This window comes from Bombyx mori, chromosome 24, assembly GCF_030269925.1.
Source record: "Bombyx mori chromosome 24, ASM3026992v2".
NCBI classification, from domain to species: domain Eukaryota; kingdom Metazoa; phylum Arthropoda; class Insecta; order Lepidoptera; family Bombycidae; genus Bombyx; species Bombyx mori.
In genome coordinates this window covers 7,697,736-7,712,849 of record NC_085130.1, presented here as the reverse complement: position 1 = coordinate 7,712,849, position 15,114 = coordinate 7,697,736, and the positions used below count along the sequence as shown (strand labels likewise).

At 42.5% G+C, this 15,114-nt stretch overlaps 1 protein-coding gene across 1 annotated transcript in view; it reads right to left on the bottom strand.

Annotated features, from left to right (window-relative positions):
• LOC101735728 (tyrosine-protein kinase receptor) overlaps nt 1-15,114 on the bottom strand; it is a 60,162-nt gene that overhangs the window by 21,761 nt on the left and 23,287 nt on the right. Inside the window, exons 6-17 of the mRNA XM_012697436.4 lie at nt 14,207-14,273; nt 13,521-13,824; nt 12,486-12,652; nt 11,496-11,683; nt 10,371-10,530; nt 7,686-7,833; nt 7,217-7,363; nt 6,249-6,408; nt 5,394-5,573; nt 4,171-4,310; nt 3,109-3,220; nt 2,048-2,164 (exon numbers count right to left, since the gene is read on the bottom strand). Coding sequence (XP_012552890.2) covers nt 2,048-2,164; nt 3,109-3,220; nt 4,171-4,310; nt 5,394-5,573; nt 6,249-6,408; nt 7,217-7,363; nt 7,686-7,833; nt 10,371-10,530; nt 11,496-11,683; nt 12,486-12,652; nt 13,521-13,824; nt 14,207-14,273 — 1,890 coding nt within the window. The remainder of the gene's footprint in view (nt 1-2,047; nt 2,165-3,108; nt 3,221-4,170; nt 4,311-5,393; nt 5,574-6,248; nt 6,409-7,216; nt 7,364-7,685; nt 7,834-10,370; nt 10,531-11,495; nt 11,684-12,485; nt 12,653-13,520; nt 13,825-14,206; nt 14,274-15,114) is intronic.

Genomic DNA, 15,114 nt, shown 5'->3' with positions numbered 1-15,114 from the left:
AACTATTAAACTTTCTTATCTTTTGTTTACATTCACAGATGACCATCTGTGAAACATTCACAGATGGTCAAGCAAATGCTTTGTTTGTTTGTTCCTAAGCAGTCCTCAATAAATTTACCATTAAGTAATTCTATTTTGTTCATCTTAAATATGTATAGCTCTATTCAGACAGCAGTGGCAGCGGCCGCCGCATCAGCCACCGAACATTTTTATCCTTTCAAGCGATACTGATCTATAAAACAATGTAGATAAAGTTTAAAATTCTTTCAAAGCTGAAAGTGCTCTTCGCACCTTTTTTTTCTCCTACCAATGCTGATAGCCTTGGCAGGCTATTTCAGCTTCCCCTTGACGTGTAGATGATCTCATGGGGCTCAAACCGGGAGTGTTGCTAACACTGACCCTACGAAGAGCAGTGCTTCGAAGAATCTACCACTGGATCGGAAACGCGACCAACTAAGAAGATCCGGTGAGAAACTCAGTGGGCTGCGTCTATAGGTTGATTTCTTCTTCGAGTTCTTCATCGCAAGCGACGGGTTCGGCGAGGACGGTGACCGGTGCTTGAGGTACCTAAAACACCGTTAATGGATCGGGAAGATCCGTAATGACGTGCTTAGGGCGACTTCGACTGTTTACCATTCGGTCCACAAGATCGGGTAGGCCTTCGCATCGCTGTCGGCCGTTGCCACCGATGTCTGAATTGAGCCGAAAACTTCACTTACCTTAAGTTTACCATTAAGTTTAAGTCTAAAAAACCTTAGTTACTCCTTATATCATCAGCTATCTATTAGTGAAAGTCTCGTCAAAATCGGTCCAGTCGTTCCAGAGATTAGCCGGAACAAACAGACAGACAGACAAAAATTGTAAAAAATGTTATTTTGGTGTATGTACCGTATCTATATTTATATGCATGTGGTAAAAAGCGGTTATTTCAATATTACAAACAGACACTCCAATTTTATTTATGTGTATAAATTCAAAATTCCCTAGAATTCTCATGTTAAAATACAATCCAAATCACTTTTAAACGCGGTAAAAATGTACTCTTCTTTCCGAGCCGACCTGTGTGAATGCACTGTTATACTTACTAGGTACATTTGTATTATAAATTTCATTAAAAGTGGTCAATTAATGCAAAACTTACAATTTAAGTTCTTCACATTTATATTATTTACTTAATAAATATTATATGTTCGGAACTTAATAAATATAATTTCTGACCCTCTGTATTAGGAACCGTCTACCGCAGTAATAGGCTCTGACCTCAATCATACCTCCGTATTAGGGAAAATCGACCCGGCTATTTAAAACATTTTTTTAAATAAGTAATTTCTAGAAAAGAAACATAGACTCAACAGTAATACGAAATTTAAATTCCATTTTTGACGATGAAATTTTTTTCCATCTTTAGCAATACTTACAAATGCTTATTTTTCTTTCTTACTTTCAAATTTTGCGAAATACCTCCGTAATAGGTGCTTTTACCTTAGGCCGTAGTGCCTCAATCGATAAATAAAAGACCTAAACTTTTGTATTTTATATTTGTAAAATAAACTTGAAACAAACAAAAGGAATCCGTCCGACGGGGGACACATCAAAGGAAAAACAAAATTGTTATATTTATTTGATTCCGAGCATTTTCATATTTATCTACCTTTTAAACCTTCTCTGGACTTCCACAAATAATTCAAGACCAAAATTAGTCAAATCGGTCCAGCCGCTCTCGAGTTTTAGCGAGACTAACGAACAGCAATTCATTTTTATATATATATAGATTGGGAGTCAACAATTCATCAATTTTGGATTCTCTTATACGTCTGTCCACTGCTCTTATTCAAACTCACTCGCGTGTATCCCACGCGAGTACATAGTTTTATACATCTGTGATTCTTAATGGTAATTGCAAGAAAAAAGAAATACACAAGAAATACACAAAGAAGTTTTAAGACATCATATTTCCTAATCTTCTAGTCGCTATCCTCAACGAAGCGAATAAGTCAGAGCTTTGAGGTTTTCCCTCAACTGCACACATCAAGATCTCCATACTCACATAGCACCAAGGAGAGGGACACCAGAGCCCCCAGCACCACACACCCTATAGAAGACGCCACAATGGTCCACGTGAATGTGCTCCATTCTCCTTCCACTGTGAACCAAGTGTTCGGATCTAAAACGTAAAAAAAATATATATATAGGGATTTTCATCACCTAACACAATCAATATTGTGACCACAAATGACGTCATACGTGATGAAGGTAGTGGAAATATTGGTGTAAGTACCACAAATGTCCCCATAGCAACCATCAGTATGTATGCGTTACGCCAGTCTGGGGATTGTCGGGCTGTCGATAGCACGTTAGGTTGTAATCCCAATATACTTTAGTCACTTAACTGGACACATGTCTTATTAATCCTTGCCCGATATAGAGACTCTCTCTTCGATCGGTCCCTCACTACTGAGGATCGTGACTCCGTCCGATTCCGTCAACCAGCTGTCTCCATCGATCCCATTTTGCAGCTTGATGGAGTACGTCGCTGACAGGTACCCTCAGTTCCTCCGCTATTTGGTCCGACCATCGTTTGGGACCTCTACCCCTAATTTTTATTTTTTATTGTTTAGATGGGTGGACGAGCTCACAGCCCACCTGATGTTAAGTGGCTACTGGAGCCCATAGACATCTACAACGTAAATGCGCCACCCACCTTGAGATAAGTTCTAAGGTCTCAGTATAGTTACAACGGCTGCCCCGCCCTTCAAACCGAAACGCATTACTGCTTTACGACAGAAATAGGCAGGGTGGTGGTACCTACCCGCGCGGACTCACAAGAGGTCCTACCACCAGTAAAAATTCCCTCTATTTTACCGGTCACCACTAAGCGTTTCAAATTGCTGGTATCTCTGCGTGCAACATGACCAAAATACCGCAATATTCTTTGTAGGCAGGTTGTGGATATTTTACCGGTCACCACTAAGCGTTCCAAATTGCTGGTATCCCTGCGTGCAACATGACCAAAATACCGCAATATTCTTTGTAGGCAGGTTGTGGATAGACGTTGACCTATATAGAGACTCAACATTAGAAAAAAAAAAGAGATTAAAGACCACTTACAGACACACTTCCCGGGGTCCATGGGGTTGAAGACCCAGGAGGAGGGACAATAGCACCGCACCTCGCTCCTGAATTCGTTGAGGGCCACGCACCGGTAGTCGCAGCCGCAGTCCTGCCACAAGCGCGCGCCCGCTCAGTGATGAGTTTTTAACGTTCGCGATAGCGTAAAAGTTAGCCCAATTTTGTATGCAGTTGGAACAGTGCCCCTAGCGGCAAACGTAGGCGAACGATCCCATTCCATACAAATATGAGCTAACTTTCACGCTGTCGAGAACGTTAAAAAACTCGCACTAAGCACACAGGTATGTGGAGAGCAGTGAGGGGGGAGCAGACATCATTACTACTCTCGCGGTTCAATTTCGCGTTTGTTTATTGTCTTTATATTGTTTCTGACGACTTGAACACCTAGTCGTGACCGTGACGGCGAAAAGTAGTTTTAATCATGTCTACAACTCGCGAAAACTGGTTAAAATTATGTCTATAACTCGCGAAAACTGGTTATAATTATGTCTACGTCTCGCAAAAACTGGTTACAATTATGTCTACGTCTCGCAAAAAGTGGTTTTATTTATGTCTATATCTCGCGAAAACGGGTAAATTATGTCTACATCTCTCGATAGGTAGTTTTAATTATTATTATTATTTTTTATTAATTTATTACATTTCATTTATTATTCACATTGGCAAAGTTAGTGTCAAAGGTAGTGCAGAGTAAATAATTGTAGGTCTATTGAAATATAATCATGTCTACGACTTGCGAAAAGTTATTAAATAAACCGAGCTTTAACTGTATGGTGACAAACGAGTTCAACGGCTCGCCTGATGTTAAGTGATACCGGAGCCCATAGACATCGCAATGTGAATGCCGTCTCCCGTCTAGAGGCATGAGGTTGAAGACTTAATAGTATCGTGAATGTCCCAACCTCAAAAGACTTTTTCTGCGGCAGATACAGACAGCTGGTGGGATCTACCTGTGAGGGCTCACAAGACCCCCACTACTTATGTAATGACTATTATTAGGGTATGATTTATTTTCAGTTTAGTCTGTCCAACAATACGCACGTGTATGGCCGGGATGATGAGCACCTCGCCGGGCCCGGTGCGTGGTGCCACGCTGACGTCACTGTACACGCGGAGGGCGCGGCTGCCGTCTATATAGGACCAGCCCCCTCCGCCATGTTCGCCCTCGTTAGTGTTACCACCTTTGAACACACACAACCTCTTCTAAGGATGTTTTTTTTTTGTAAGGGATTTTATGACCTGGTAACTAAGACCTTTAAGTCGTGTCCTATTTTAATTTATATTCTTAATTTTATGAAAAATGACAATAGGGAGTGCAATGAAATGACGATGATTAATTTAGGACATTATTCTACTGGGATGAAATGAAATGAAATGAGATGAGATGGTATGGGATGAAATATAACCTCAATAAAATGGTGGTCTTTTGATGAGATTTTTTCAGTGGACTTTTTGGAGTATCCCGAGAAGTTACGTCCAGTGTCTTTGTTTCATTTTCCCAAATTTGTACACTTTCACAGATATTAAACAGTCAATAAACCACGGTTATTACTCATTAAAACCTGAAGAAACACTAAATAGACCAAATAAAACAAATCACACAACTTCACTCCTCGTGTTCCCGCCAAGTAATTCCTTCTAAAGATGGTTGTAATTAAATGTTATCAACTTCTAAAATAGGAGCTTTCACGATTTCTTTATCATTTTAAAGGTGCTGTGGTCGATGCTGGACGTAGACTGTCCACAACCACTCCGGAATCCGAATGCTGCAGCCTTTAGCAGGTCGCGGAGACCAGACAGGTCTATAGGCCTTAACATAGTATGCGTCACCTCCTGAATAGTCCTTATCATCTGGTACGAGCTTTATCGACCCGATTTCCTAAATATTTCAGTCTTACTAATGTAGAATAGGGATCGCAGCGCATAAAATAAAACTTCCCCTGTTCCAAAATCTTCTCTTCTAATAATAATTAATAATTAACACTTTTATTACGTCTTGCTCATTTTTCAACCTTCTTCGCCCTCTTCCAATTCTCATTCTGTCTGTCATTCTCTTCTCTCTTTCTTTCCGTTTTCTCTCACTCACATCTTAACGCTCCGTTTCATACTCTTTTCATACGTTCCATTCTTACCAATCCTACACTGATATCCATCACCTACTCCCCAATTCGAATTATGCTATGACTCCTAGTAACATATTTCTCGCATCATTACTTGTTGTGCTCGCGTCTTTAACATCTCTCGGAAGTCTGTCTCGTACTTACCCATGTACCCCCCGCCGGCGCCTCCCTTGAGACATCCGCCCCCTCCGCCCCCGAAGCCCCCCGCAGCGCGCCCCACGCACGCCCCTCCGCCCACCGCCCCCTCCCTCAGCGCCGCGCCCCGCACTCGCTCGGACCCCGGCGTGATGGGCCCCGACCTGGCCACCCACCCGCCACCCGCTCCTGTACCGAGCACCACGTATTCTTTGCTCATTAAACATATAAAGCCTTCTTATAAAATACTTCAACAGCAAATACTGGTGGTAGGACCTCTTGTGAGTCCGCGCGGGTAGATACCTTCACCCTGCCTATTTCTGCCGTGAAGCAGTAATGCGTTTCGGTTTGAACGGTGAGGCAGCCGTTGTAAATATACTGAGACCTTGGAACTTATATCTCAAGATGGGTGGCGCTTTTATGTTGTAGATGTCTATGGACTCCAGGTAACCACTTAATACCTGGTCGGCGGTGAGCTCGTCCATCAAACTAAGCAATTAATAAAAAAATTGATAAGGTGTTTTATGTTAATTTTTTTCTATTTTCAATGTTTCGGTCCCACCCTTCAAAGGTGGTCGATCGAAGTACGGCGATAGTCGATACAATATTTCACCCGCTGCTGCCCAGTCTGCGGTGAATGCCTTAAAACCTGACGACATCCACAAAGAGATGGGTTGCCATTCTAAGCCACTACATACATAGTCAAAAACACAAACCGTGGGTTGAGGCATTAGGGGTGCAAAGTCTACGGGCTCCAGTGCTCACATAATACTAGGTGAATCTCATTCCACCACGCAGACCAAGATAAGGTTGCCTTCTCACCACACCCAAGGTCTCCCTGAAATTAATAAAGCGTAAACTTACCTGAGGTCTTGTCTGGCTGGCCGTACATGTACCCAGATTCAGGAGTGGAATTCGTGTGGGGTTTCCCGTGCTGGGAGCCGTCGTCGCGGAAGATGCCCACGGATATACCCCCGCCTCCTCCGGCCACGACCAGCGGGAACGGGCGGCCCTCTTTGTCCATCTGTGGGGAATCAGTTGTTTATTATAAAAGGTGGGTGGCGCATTTATGTTGTAGATGTCTATGGGCTCCAGTAACCACTTAACACCAGATGGGCTGTGAGCTCGTCCACCCAACTAAGCAATAAAAAAATGGGTAGAAGATTAAATTAATTTAAAACGCTAACAGCACTGATCAGCAGGTCTGAATGTGGAAAGTGCCCTCGTGGAGATAGGAAGAAATGTTCTTCACTTGATTTTCTGTATTGTCACAAAAAGTATGGACGTGATTGAGTTGTCCAACGCCTAGGACTTGGATTACCTTGCTTAGCACGTTGACTGCAGATCTGTTTTTGAAGAACTATCAGCCAGTGCGTATGAGGTCTTTTTGAGACAAGATTGGACTTCTTTACAGTCGACATGAGACCTGATAGGTCTCACAAAAGTCTTTGAATATATCCATACCAGTAGATTTAGTCGCCTGCCGTGCCGAGCGAAAGCGAAGACAGTGGGCATGATGGTTTTTAAACCGCAAAACGCAGTCAACTTGTTAATAAAGGTACAGTACTAGACGCGCACTGTGGGTGAGCCGCAGGTCCCAGGTTTTTTATTTATTTATTGCCTTTGTAGGCAGACGAGCTTACTGCCCACCTGAAGGTATGTGGTTACCCTCGCCCATGGACGTCAGCAATGTCAGGGGCAGAGTCAAGCCGCTGCCTACCGAGGCAAGCCGCTGTCTACCGAGCCAAGCTTTATTAAAATCACACAATTTTACTTACTCATCAATTAAAATTCGGGACAAGTTGAGCGTTCCACAAGGTCGATCTACTCACCAGAAACACGAAAGTTCCTCCGCCCCCTCCCCCTCCTCCGTCTATGACGTGAGTATTCCTGACCTCGTGTGTCTTACTCGTGAACACTTGGAGGCTCTCGTTCGAGGGCTTTCTGGAACATTCTTGACTCTCCTGGGCCGATAAGGTCTGTAAATACGGGCTCAAGCTCTTTATCTTATTCTATACTAGCGACCCGCTCTCGCTTCACTTCGGAAACTGTAACTTATTATTGATTTCTCCACTATTTAATGGATGTTGTTATACATATTATAAACCTTGTTCTTCAATCAGTCTATTAAAAAAAAACCGCATCAAAATCCGTTGCGTAGTTTTAAAGATTTAAGCATACATAGTGATATAGGGACAAAGAAAGCGACTTTGTTTTATACTATGTAGTGATATTAGAAGTTTTAAAATTTAACTACTTAAGTCTTGGCGGCTGTAGAGCTGATGAGGCAATATCCCTTACCTTTTTGCAGGCGTTGATGCCCTGCTGTCCGATTAACATGTAGACCAGCTCACTCCTGTGCAGCTCGAGGAGGGCCCGGGCCTGCGCCCCATGAGACACGCCCGCCCAGGCCGAGCCCAGACCCCCACTCGCGCCTGTGGCTATTATCCTGAGACAAACACCATGCACATCACTCACAGCTCCCTAATTTACCAATACTAGTTGTCGCCCGGTAGTCGAAATTCGATTATAATTAATTGAAATTATAAGTTTGTACACTATTATGATTCTATTTTCAAAGACTATTTATTTATACTCCTATATAATCACAAATTTCGCCAAGACTACATACACTATAGAAAAATAATAATAAAGACAAACAATATTTAATCTATTCTCAATTTGACAACATACGTCAAGAACAAAAGTTTGACAATAAATAAATAGTATGCATGCGTGTGTGTGTCAAATACATGGTAGGGTGTGTAATGTTTTCTTTTATTGATTTAATGTATTTTTAGGCATATTTAAAAAAACATTAACATTCTGCACTCCTTCTTTATATTCTCTATAAGTGTGGGAAATTTCATACTCCTCCGTCGTTTTTTTCGTAAAAAGGGATACAAAGTTTTTCCTTCATGAGGTCCATGTCAATACCGGCGGCTGCCTTAATCAAGGATGTCTTGAGTGACTCCAAATTGGGATGAGGCTTTGAGCACGCCTTTTCCTCCAAGTGTTGCCATATCTTGTAATCTAACGGATTCAAATCTGGACTGGAGGAGGGCCAGTCTTCGTGCCGGATGAAGTCGATTTCACGCGCCGCCAGCCAGTCTTGTGTGCTCTTCGCTCTATGAGCTGGCGCCGAATCTTGATGGAATACCCAGTGCCTGTTATTGAACATGGTATGAGAAACAGGTTCCACAAGGTTCGTCAGGACTGTATTTTGATACACAACTGCATTCGTTTTTACACCTTTCTCACAAAAATGTACCTCTGTTAAGCCCCAATAAGAAACTCCCAACCATACCATGAACGAGGATGGAAAATGACCTCGTTGGACACGCGGAATACGGTTGCTCGCTTCTTCACTACTGTGTGCGTACACCTTATCATTTTGTTTTTTGTAGCTCTCTTCTACGGTAAAAATTTTTTCATCCGAAAAAAGAATTTCCCGATATTTTTTTCCCGCGTACCGCTTCAACAAAGCGCGGCATCTCTTCAGTCTCAGGTCCATTAGACGAGCATTCAAACGATGTCCTGTTTTTCTTCGATATGCCCGAAGCCCTAAGTCTTCATTTAACACCCTTTTCACCGTGATTCTGCTTAACCCCATCTGAAGGGCCAACAGTTTCTGCTTACGTTTGGGATTTCTTTGAATTCGCGCCTTCACAGCTTTTATCACTGCTGGAGTCCTAACAGACCGAGGGCGCCACTTCTTGACCTGTCATCTACACTAGAGTCTTCATTGTATCGTTTGATGGTACGATAAACGAATCTTTTGGTTATATTAAAATTTTTCAGTATGTTAAAAATTTTAATTGGCGCGTTACCGCAACGATGCAACGCAATAACTGCAACACGGTCTTCTTTAAGCGTCCACTCCATATTTAAAAATGAGTAATATTCTAAAAGTATACATTTTTATTTTCATGAACAATTCGAAATTCGAATTCAATAAACTTTTTGGTGGCCAGCATTCTAAAAGAAAAGTTTTTACTGTGTGACAATACTTATGACCTGACTAGTTAGATGTCACTCTCAATAAGTCAATCTCAATCATAACGTGAATACCGTGATCCACTTCGGGACATGGATTCTAAGTGTTATTTAGAAGATATCATTATACCATGCAATCGTCGGATGAACCGAAATTAGACTACAATTTGGATTTGTTTTGTAACGACGCCATGTGATAAAAGCAGCCCAAGAATCAGTGGTAGATTTACGCTTAGGCCCGTGAGGCGGCATCATGATTTGAGGGGTGCGAAAATTTTTGAAATGCCAAAATTTCAGAGATGAACTAAAGTAAAGTCAGTTTGAAAATGTGTTCGGATTATTTTTTTATAATAAATGATAATATAGAGTTATTTTAAATTTAAAATAAAATTAATGAATCAAAATTTATAAAATTTATTCTAAAATTAACTACATAAGGGTGGCGCGATAAATAGGGCCTACAGCTGCATCAAGCTTAAGTCCGTCACTGCCAAGAATAAATAAAACGCAACGAATTTTCAAAAGAAAGAAGACAATTTATTAACGCTGTGTACTTATTTCATTATTACTTCATAAAATTATAACGCTTACACAATCTCTCTGTGACCATATAAATCTATAAAAATGTGGAGATCTATTCAAAAGCCTCACGCGTTCACTTCTTTACTACCCCTAACTGATGACAATCTCAAATATTTATTATTTACAAAGACATTTGACCCTGGCAACAATGACATTGCAAATATATTATCTATTACTGGTGGTAGGACCTCTTGTGAGTCCGCACGGGTAGGTACCACCACCCTGCCTATTTCTGCCGTGAAGCAGTAATGCGTTCAGTTCAGTTCAGTTTGAAGGGTGGGGAAGCCGTTGTAACTATACTCAGACCTTAGAACTTATATCTCAAGGTGAGTGGCGCATTAACGTCATAGGTGTCTATGGGTTCTAGAGACCACAAGAAAAAAAAGAAATAAAAGAAGGAATACTCACGTGTATAGCCCCTCCTCGGGAACCTCCCAGACTTGGACGCCGGTGTACGGATGGGTGTGGAGGACATTAACATCGACCGGCGTGTTGTTGTAGGCCGCGTCGCACATGGTCTGGTTGGGTCCGTACCGACCGGACGCGCCGCACGGCGTGAACCTGTAATCTGAGGAAACCAGAGCTTCTCAGACCAGAGAGTCTAGACCGTACCAGACTCCTCCAGACTCAAGGGCGGAACTAGGCTAACAGTATACTCTGCTACCACTAGTTTTTGTATAGGGTAGCTATTTCAAGGTGGTCAGCATTTAGATTGTCGTCTATGACACCTGATAGCTGTCGGTAATGGAAATCTCGGATGAAGTAATTGTTTTTAAGCTGATTTCATTACAAATGACTGATTGATTATTCCAAAACGGTGAAGTGGAGAAATATCTCGGTATTAAGGCATATACAGAATAAATCTCTGTGTGAAATTAACAAAGTCAACGGTTTCAACGGAAAAATCTGGTTAAGGTACTTTAATCCTTTGAGTGCGAACCGTCGATAGATCGACCTGTATTAATGAGTATAAAGCGCGGGGCGACGGAATGGAGACTATTGTCCAGTTTGATTATAACTATTAGATATCGACCTGTACGGACGTATCTTTTTTTTTTAATTTTTTTTTATTGCCTAGATGTGTGGACGAACTCACAGCCCACCTGGTGTTAAGTGGTTACTGGAACCCATAGACATCTACAACGTAAATGCGCCACACACCTTGAGATATAAGTTCTAAGGTCTCAGTATAGTTACAACGGCTGTATCTTGGCGCGCGCACGTGTAACGTTGTTAATAAGTTAATAACATTTATAAATAATCATTTAACTAAAATGATTTTGCTGTCAATTTAGCATTGATATTTATATATGTTTTTAAGCTGAAGTTTTAAAAGCGCTTTTTTTTCGAAAATCTTGGAGTTACGGATTGTGCACTGACCAGCCAAAAGCATGATTCTGCGCGAACACAACGTCCTTGCAAGTACACTAGTGAACACTGTAGATACCAGCTGTATATAAAAAAAGGCCGAGCGAAATATTAAAGGTCATGACCCAAAAGGTCTCTAAAGGTCAACGTGTCGAGGATACTCACAGACCCGACCGGTGAAATCTTTATGCGGCGTGGTCTTCTCGTCGAAAACCGGATCGTAATAGTTGTAGTCTCCCAGTTCCTCCGGGTCCACGTTCAGACCGAAGCACTCCGGCGACATCGAGAAGTCGTCGATGGCGGAATCCGAATAGATCCGCATCCCCATACGGGTCTTGAACTGGAGGTAATATCTGGAACCGAATCGCGTTTGAGGATTGAGGACCGCTATTTCGATCAGTTAGTGGAATTAAACCATAAAGTTTTACTGGAATTATTGTGAGCTAGAAATATGAGTAGTAATCTCTCAGGTCAGCCCGTGAGCTCACCTAGCTCCTTAGGCTACCCGCGAATAGATAGGGGGAAAAGTTCCTGCCAAATGCAAGTCCGTCCATTCGGCCTATCCAGTCGTATGTTATTTTCTAAAAGGTTTGGGCAGCATTCACGTTGGGAAAGCTATGAGCTTCGATTACGGCTTAAGCCCTGGTAGATCATTTACTCGTACCAATAAGAGTGAGTCGTCATGGCCCAAAGGATAAAACGTCCGATGCATTCGTATCTAGCGATGCACCGGGGTTCGAATCCCGCAGGCGGGTACCAATTTTTCTAATGAAATACATACTCAACAAATGTTCACGATTGACTTCCACGGTGAAGGAATAACATCGTGTAATAAATATGAAACCCGAAAAATTATAGTTTGCGTAATTAGTGGTGGTAGGACGTATTGAGAGTCCGCACGTCCGCAGTAATGCGTTTCGGTTTGAAGGGCGGGGCAGCCGTTGTATTATACTGAAACCTTAGAACTCATATCTCAAGATGGCTGGCGGCATTTACGTTGTAGAGCTTAGATCCCCTTGCCTTTTCTAATAAGGAAAAATTGCACCAAAAAAAAAATGTCTATGGGCTTTGTTAACCCTTAATACCAGGTGGGCTGTGAGCTCGTCATCCCATGTATGCAATAAATAAAAAAAGTAAAGATCCTGTCGCACTCACCTCCTAGTTACGTTAGGAAGGAAGATGGAAGCTCTGTACCAGTTCTCGCCTTTGTCCTTAGTGGAGAACCAAACTGAAGTGCTGATGTTCCCTCTGGCTGTCAGCTCTACCACGTCCACGCTTAAAGAGCCATAGTTACGTCCGTTTTGCTGGTAGTAAAACCTTACCTGTTAAAATGAATTGTAATCTATCTATACTAATATATAAATCTACAGTGGTTTTTACGGACGTTCCGTTATAACTACTGAAACATGCATCCGATTGACTTGAAACCCATGTAGAAAATTTTATACATTACATAATGGATAGGCTAATATTTATGTGAGTGGTGGACTCCCTACACCAGTTGCGGGGGCGTTAATGATGAGAATCTTTGTAGGGGTGAGAAATACTAATGTTAATTTTAAATGCCCAGCGAAGAGGACGGGTGTACAGCTAGTATAATAATAAAAGTCAATGTTCTTTATAGATTCCGTAATGGCTCGACCAATATCAATGAAATTTTCAGGTAATCTTCAGATTGGCCTTACGAGGGCATAGAAGTGTTCTTCAACCTTTTTTATGCTTATATAGATGAACGAGCTGACGACCCTCCCGGTGTCAAGTGGTTACCGGAGCCCATCAATATCGAAAACGTAATTGCCGCTGTCTTGAAGCATGAATTCGAAATCTTTATTCCATATCGCATCGGCTATCCCGCCTTTCAAACCGAAATGTATTACTGCTTCACGGCAGAAATAGGTAGGACGGTGGTACCCACTCCTGGGGTCTCACAAGACGCAAATACCAGTAATTAGGCAAATCCAACACTTCTTATATACCATACACTTCTTATTCTTGAATGGATCCAAATGTTGTAAGTGTCCAGTTCTAGAGCTCACAGACGTCCACTGCTGGACATAGGTCTCCCCCAAAACTCACCACAATGACTAGTACCGCGGTGCTTGCATCAAGTAGTCTGCCCATCTCGTGGGAGACCCATCCTACGTCTTCCGGCTGCGGTCGCCACTCGAGAACCTTTTGGGCGTTACTTACCATGCAGCAGTTGTAATACTTGGACGCGACATCCCCATGGACCTTCGGAGGCGGGTTAAAAATGACGGTCTTCATAACGGCGGTCGATGCGAAATCGGCTTTCTCTTTATTGGGGCCGGTAACGTTCATGTTCACAAAGAAATAGTACCCGGCGCAGTGCATATGGAAGGGGGGGGTCAGGGGAGGAACTTTCTTTGTTGGGTTGAGGTTGGGTTGGGTTGGGGGGCCGCAAGTGTGGTCGTAGTTGGGGCCGGTTTTGTCCGTCGGAGTCGGTCCCCTATGGCGGGACCATTTCAGGATCGGCCTGCAAAGAGAACAGCTGCTAGTTAAATGCTCTCGGAGCTGGTGGTAGATTACTGGTGGTAGGACCTATTGTGAGTCCGCACCGGTAGGTACCACCTCCCCGCCTATTTCTGCCGTAAAGCAGTAATGCGTTTCGGTTTGAAGGGTGGGGCGGCCGTTGTAACTATAATGATACCTTAGAACTCATATCTCAAGGTGGGTGGCGCATTTACGTTATAGATGTCTATGGACTCTAGTAACCACTTAACACCAGGTGGGCTGTGAGCGCGTCCACCCATCTAAGCAATAAAAATAAAATAAAAATACGAGATAAGAACTCAGAAGAATACACTCAGACCTTAAGGCAATCAGACCAGACAAAGAAAATACATTTTGATACTTACTGAGGCACGTCGACAAATCCGCAACTGTCCTGTTCGAAGTTACAATAAGATCCATACGGCATTTTATCTGGAATAAATGAAATATAACTCTACATAGAATATAGAACCATGACGTTCAATAGATCTGGACCATGTAGGTAATTGATTGAGTTCTTCGCCGGTTCTTCTCAGTGGGTCGCGATTCCCATCCGGTGGTAGATTCTGCGAAGCACTGCTCTTGCTGTTGTTAGCAAATTCTCTCAGGTTGACCCCGTGACCTCGTCTACCAGTTACGGTGAAGACAGAAAAGCCTTAAGAGGCTGCTGGCCAGTTAGGTAGGGACAAAAGATTCGCTGTCTTTGACGAGCGTGCGCTCTTGTCAAACGAACCGTAACAGTGCTTACAATATTTATTAACATAACTAGCTGACCCGGCAGACTTCGTAAGTAGTGCCTCAATCGATGAATAAAATACCTAAATTTTTGTATAAAATAAACATAAAACAAACAAAAGGAATCCGTCCGGCGGGGGACACATCAAAGGAAAAACAAAATTGTTATTTTTATTTAATTCCGAGCATTTTCATTCATTTATCTACTTTTTAAACCTTCTCTGGACTTCCACAAATAATTCAAGACCAAATTTAGCCAAATCGATCCAGCCGTTCTCGAGTTCATTTTTATATATACCTAATAGATATTTTGATCTTTCTTCTTTTTTTTCGGGCCGTAAGCCAAACCCCCTACGAGGTTAGAATCCGAATGAGGTAAATGGGTTATGGCGGTCAACAATACAACGAGACGCCGCAGTTCATCACAAGGACGCCCGGCCGACGGAGCCTCCGAGGTGAATCGAAGGCCCTGAAACGTCGGCCGTCCCGGTACGGCAGCCCGTTAGGCCGCCCAGACGGAGCCGCTGGAGTCCCGGAA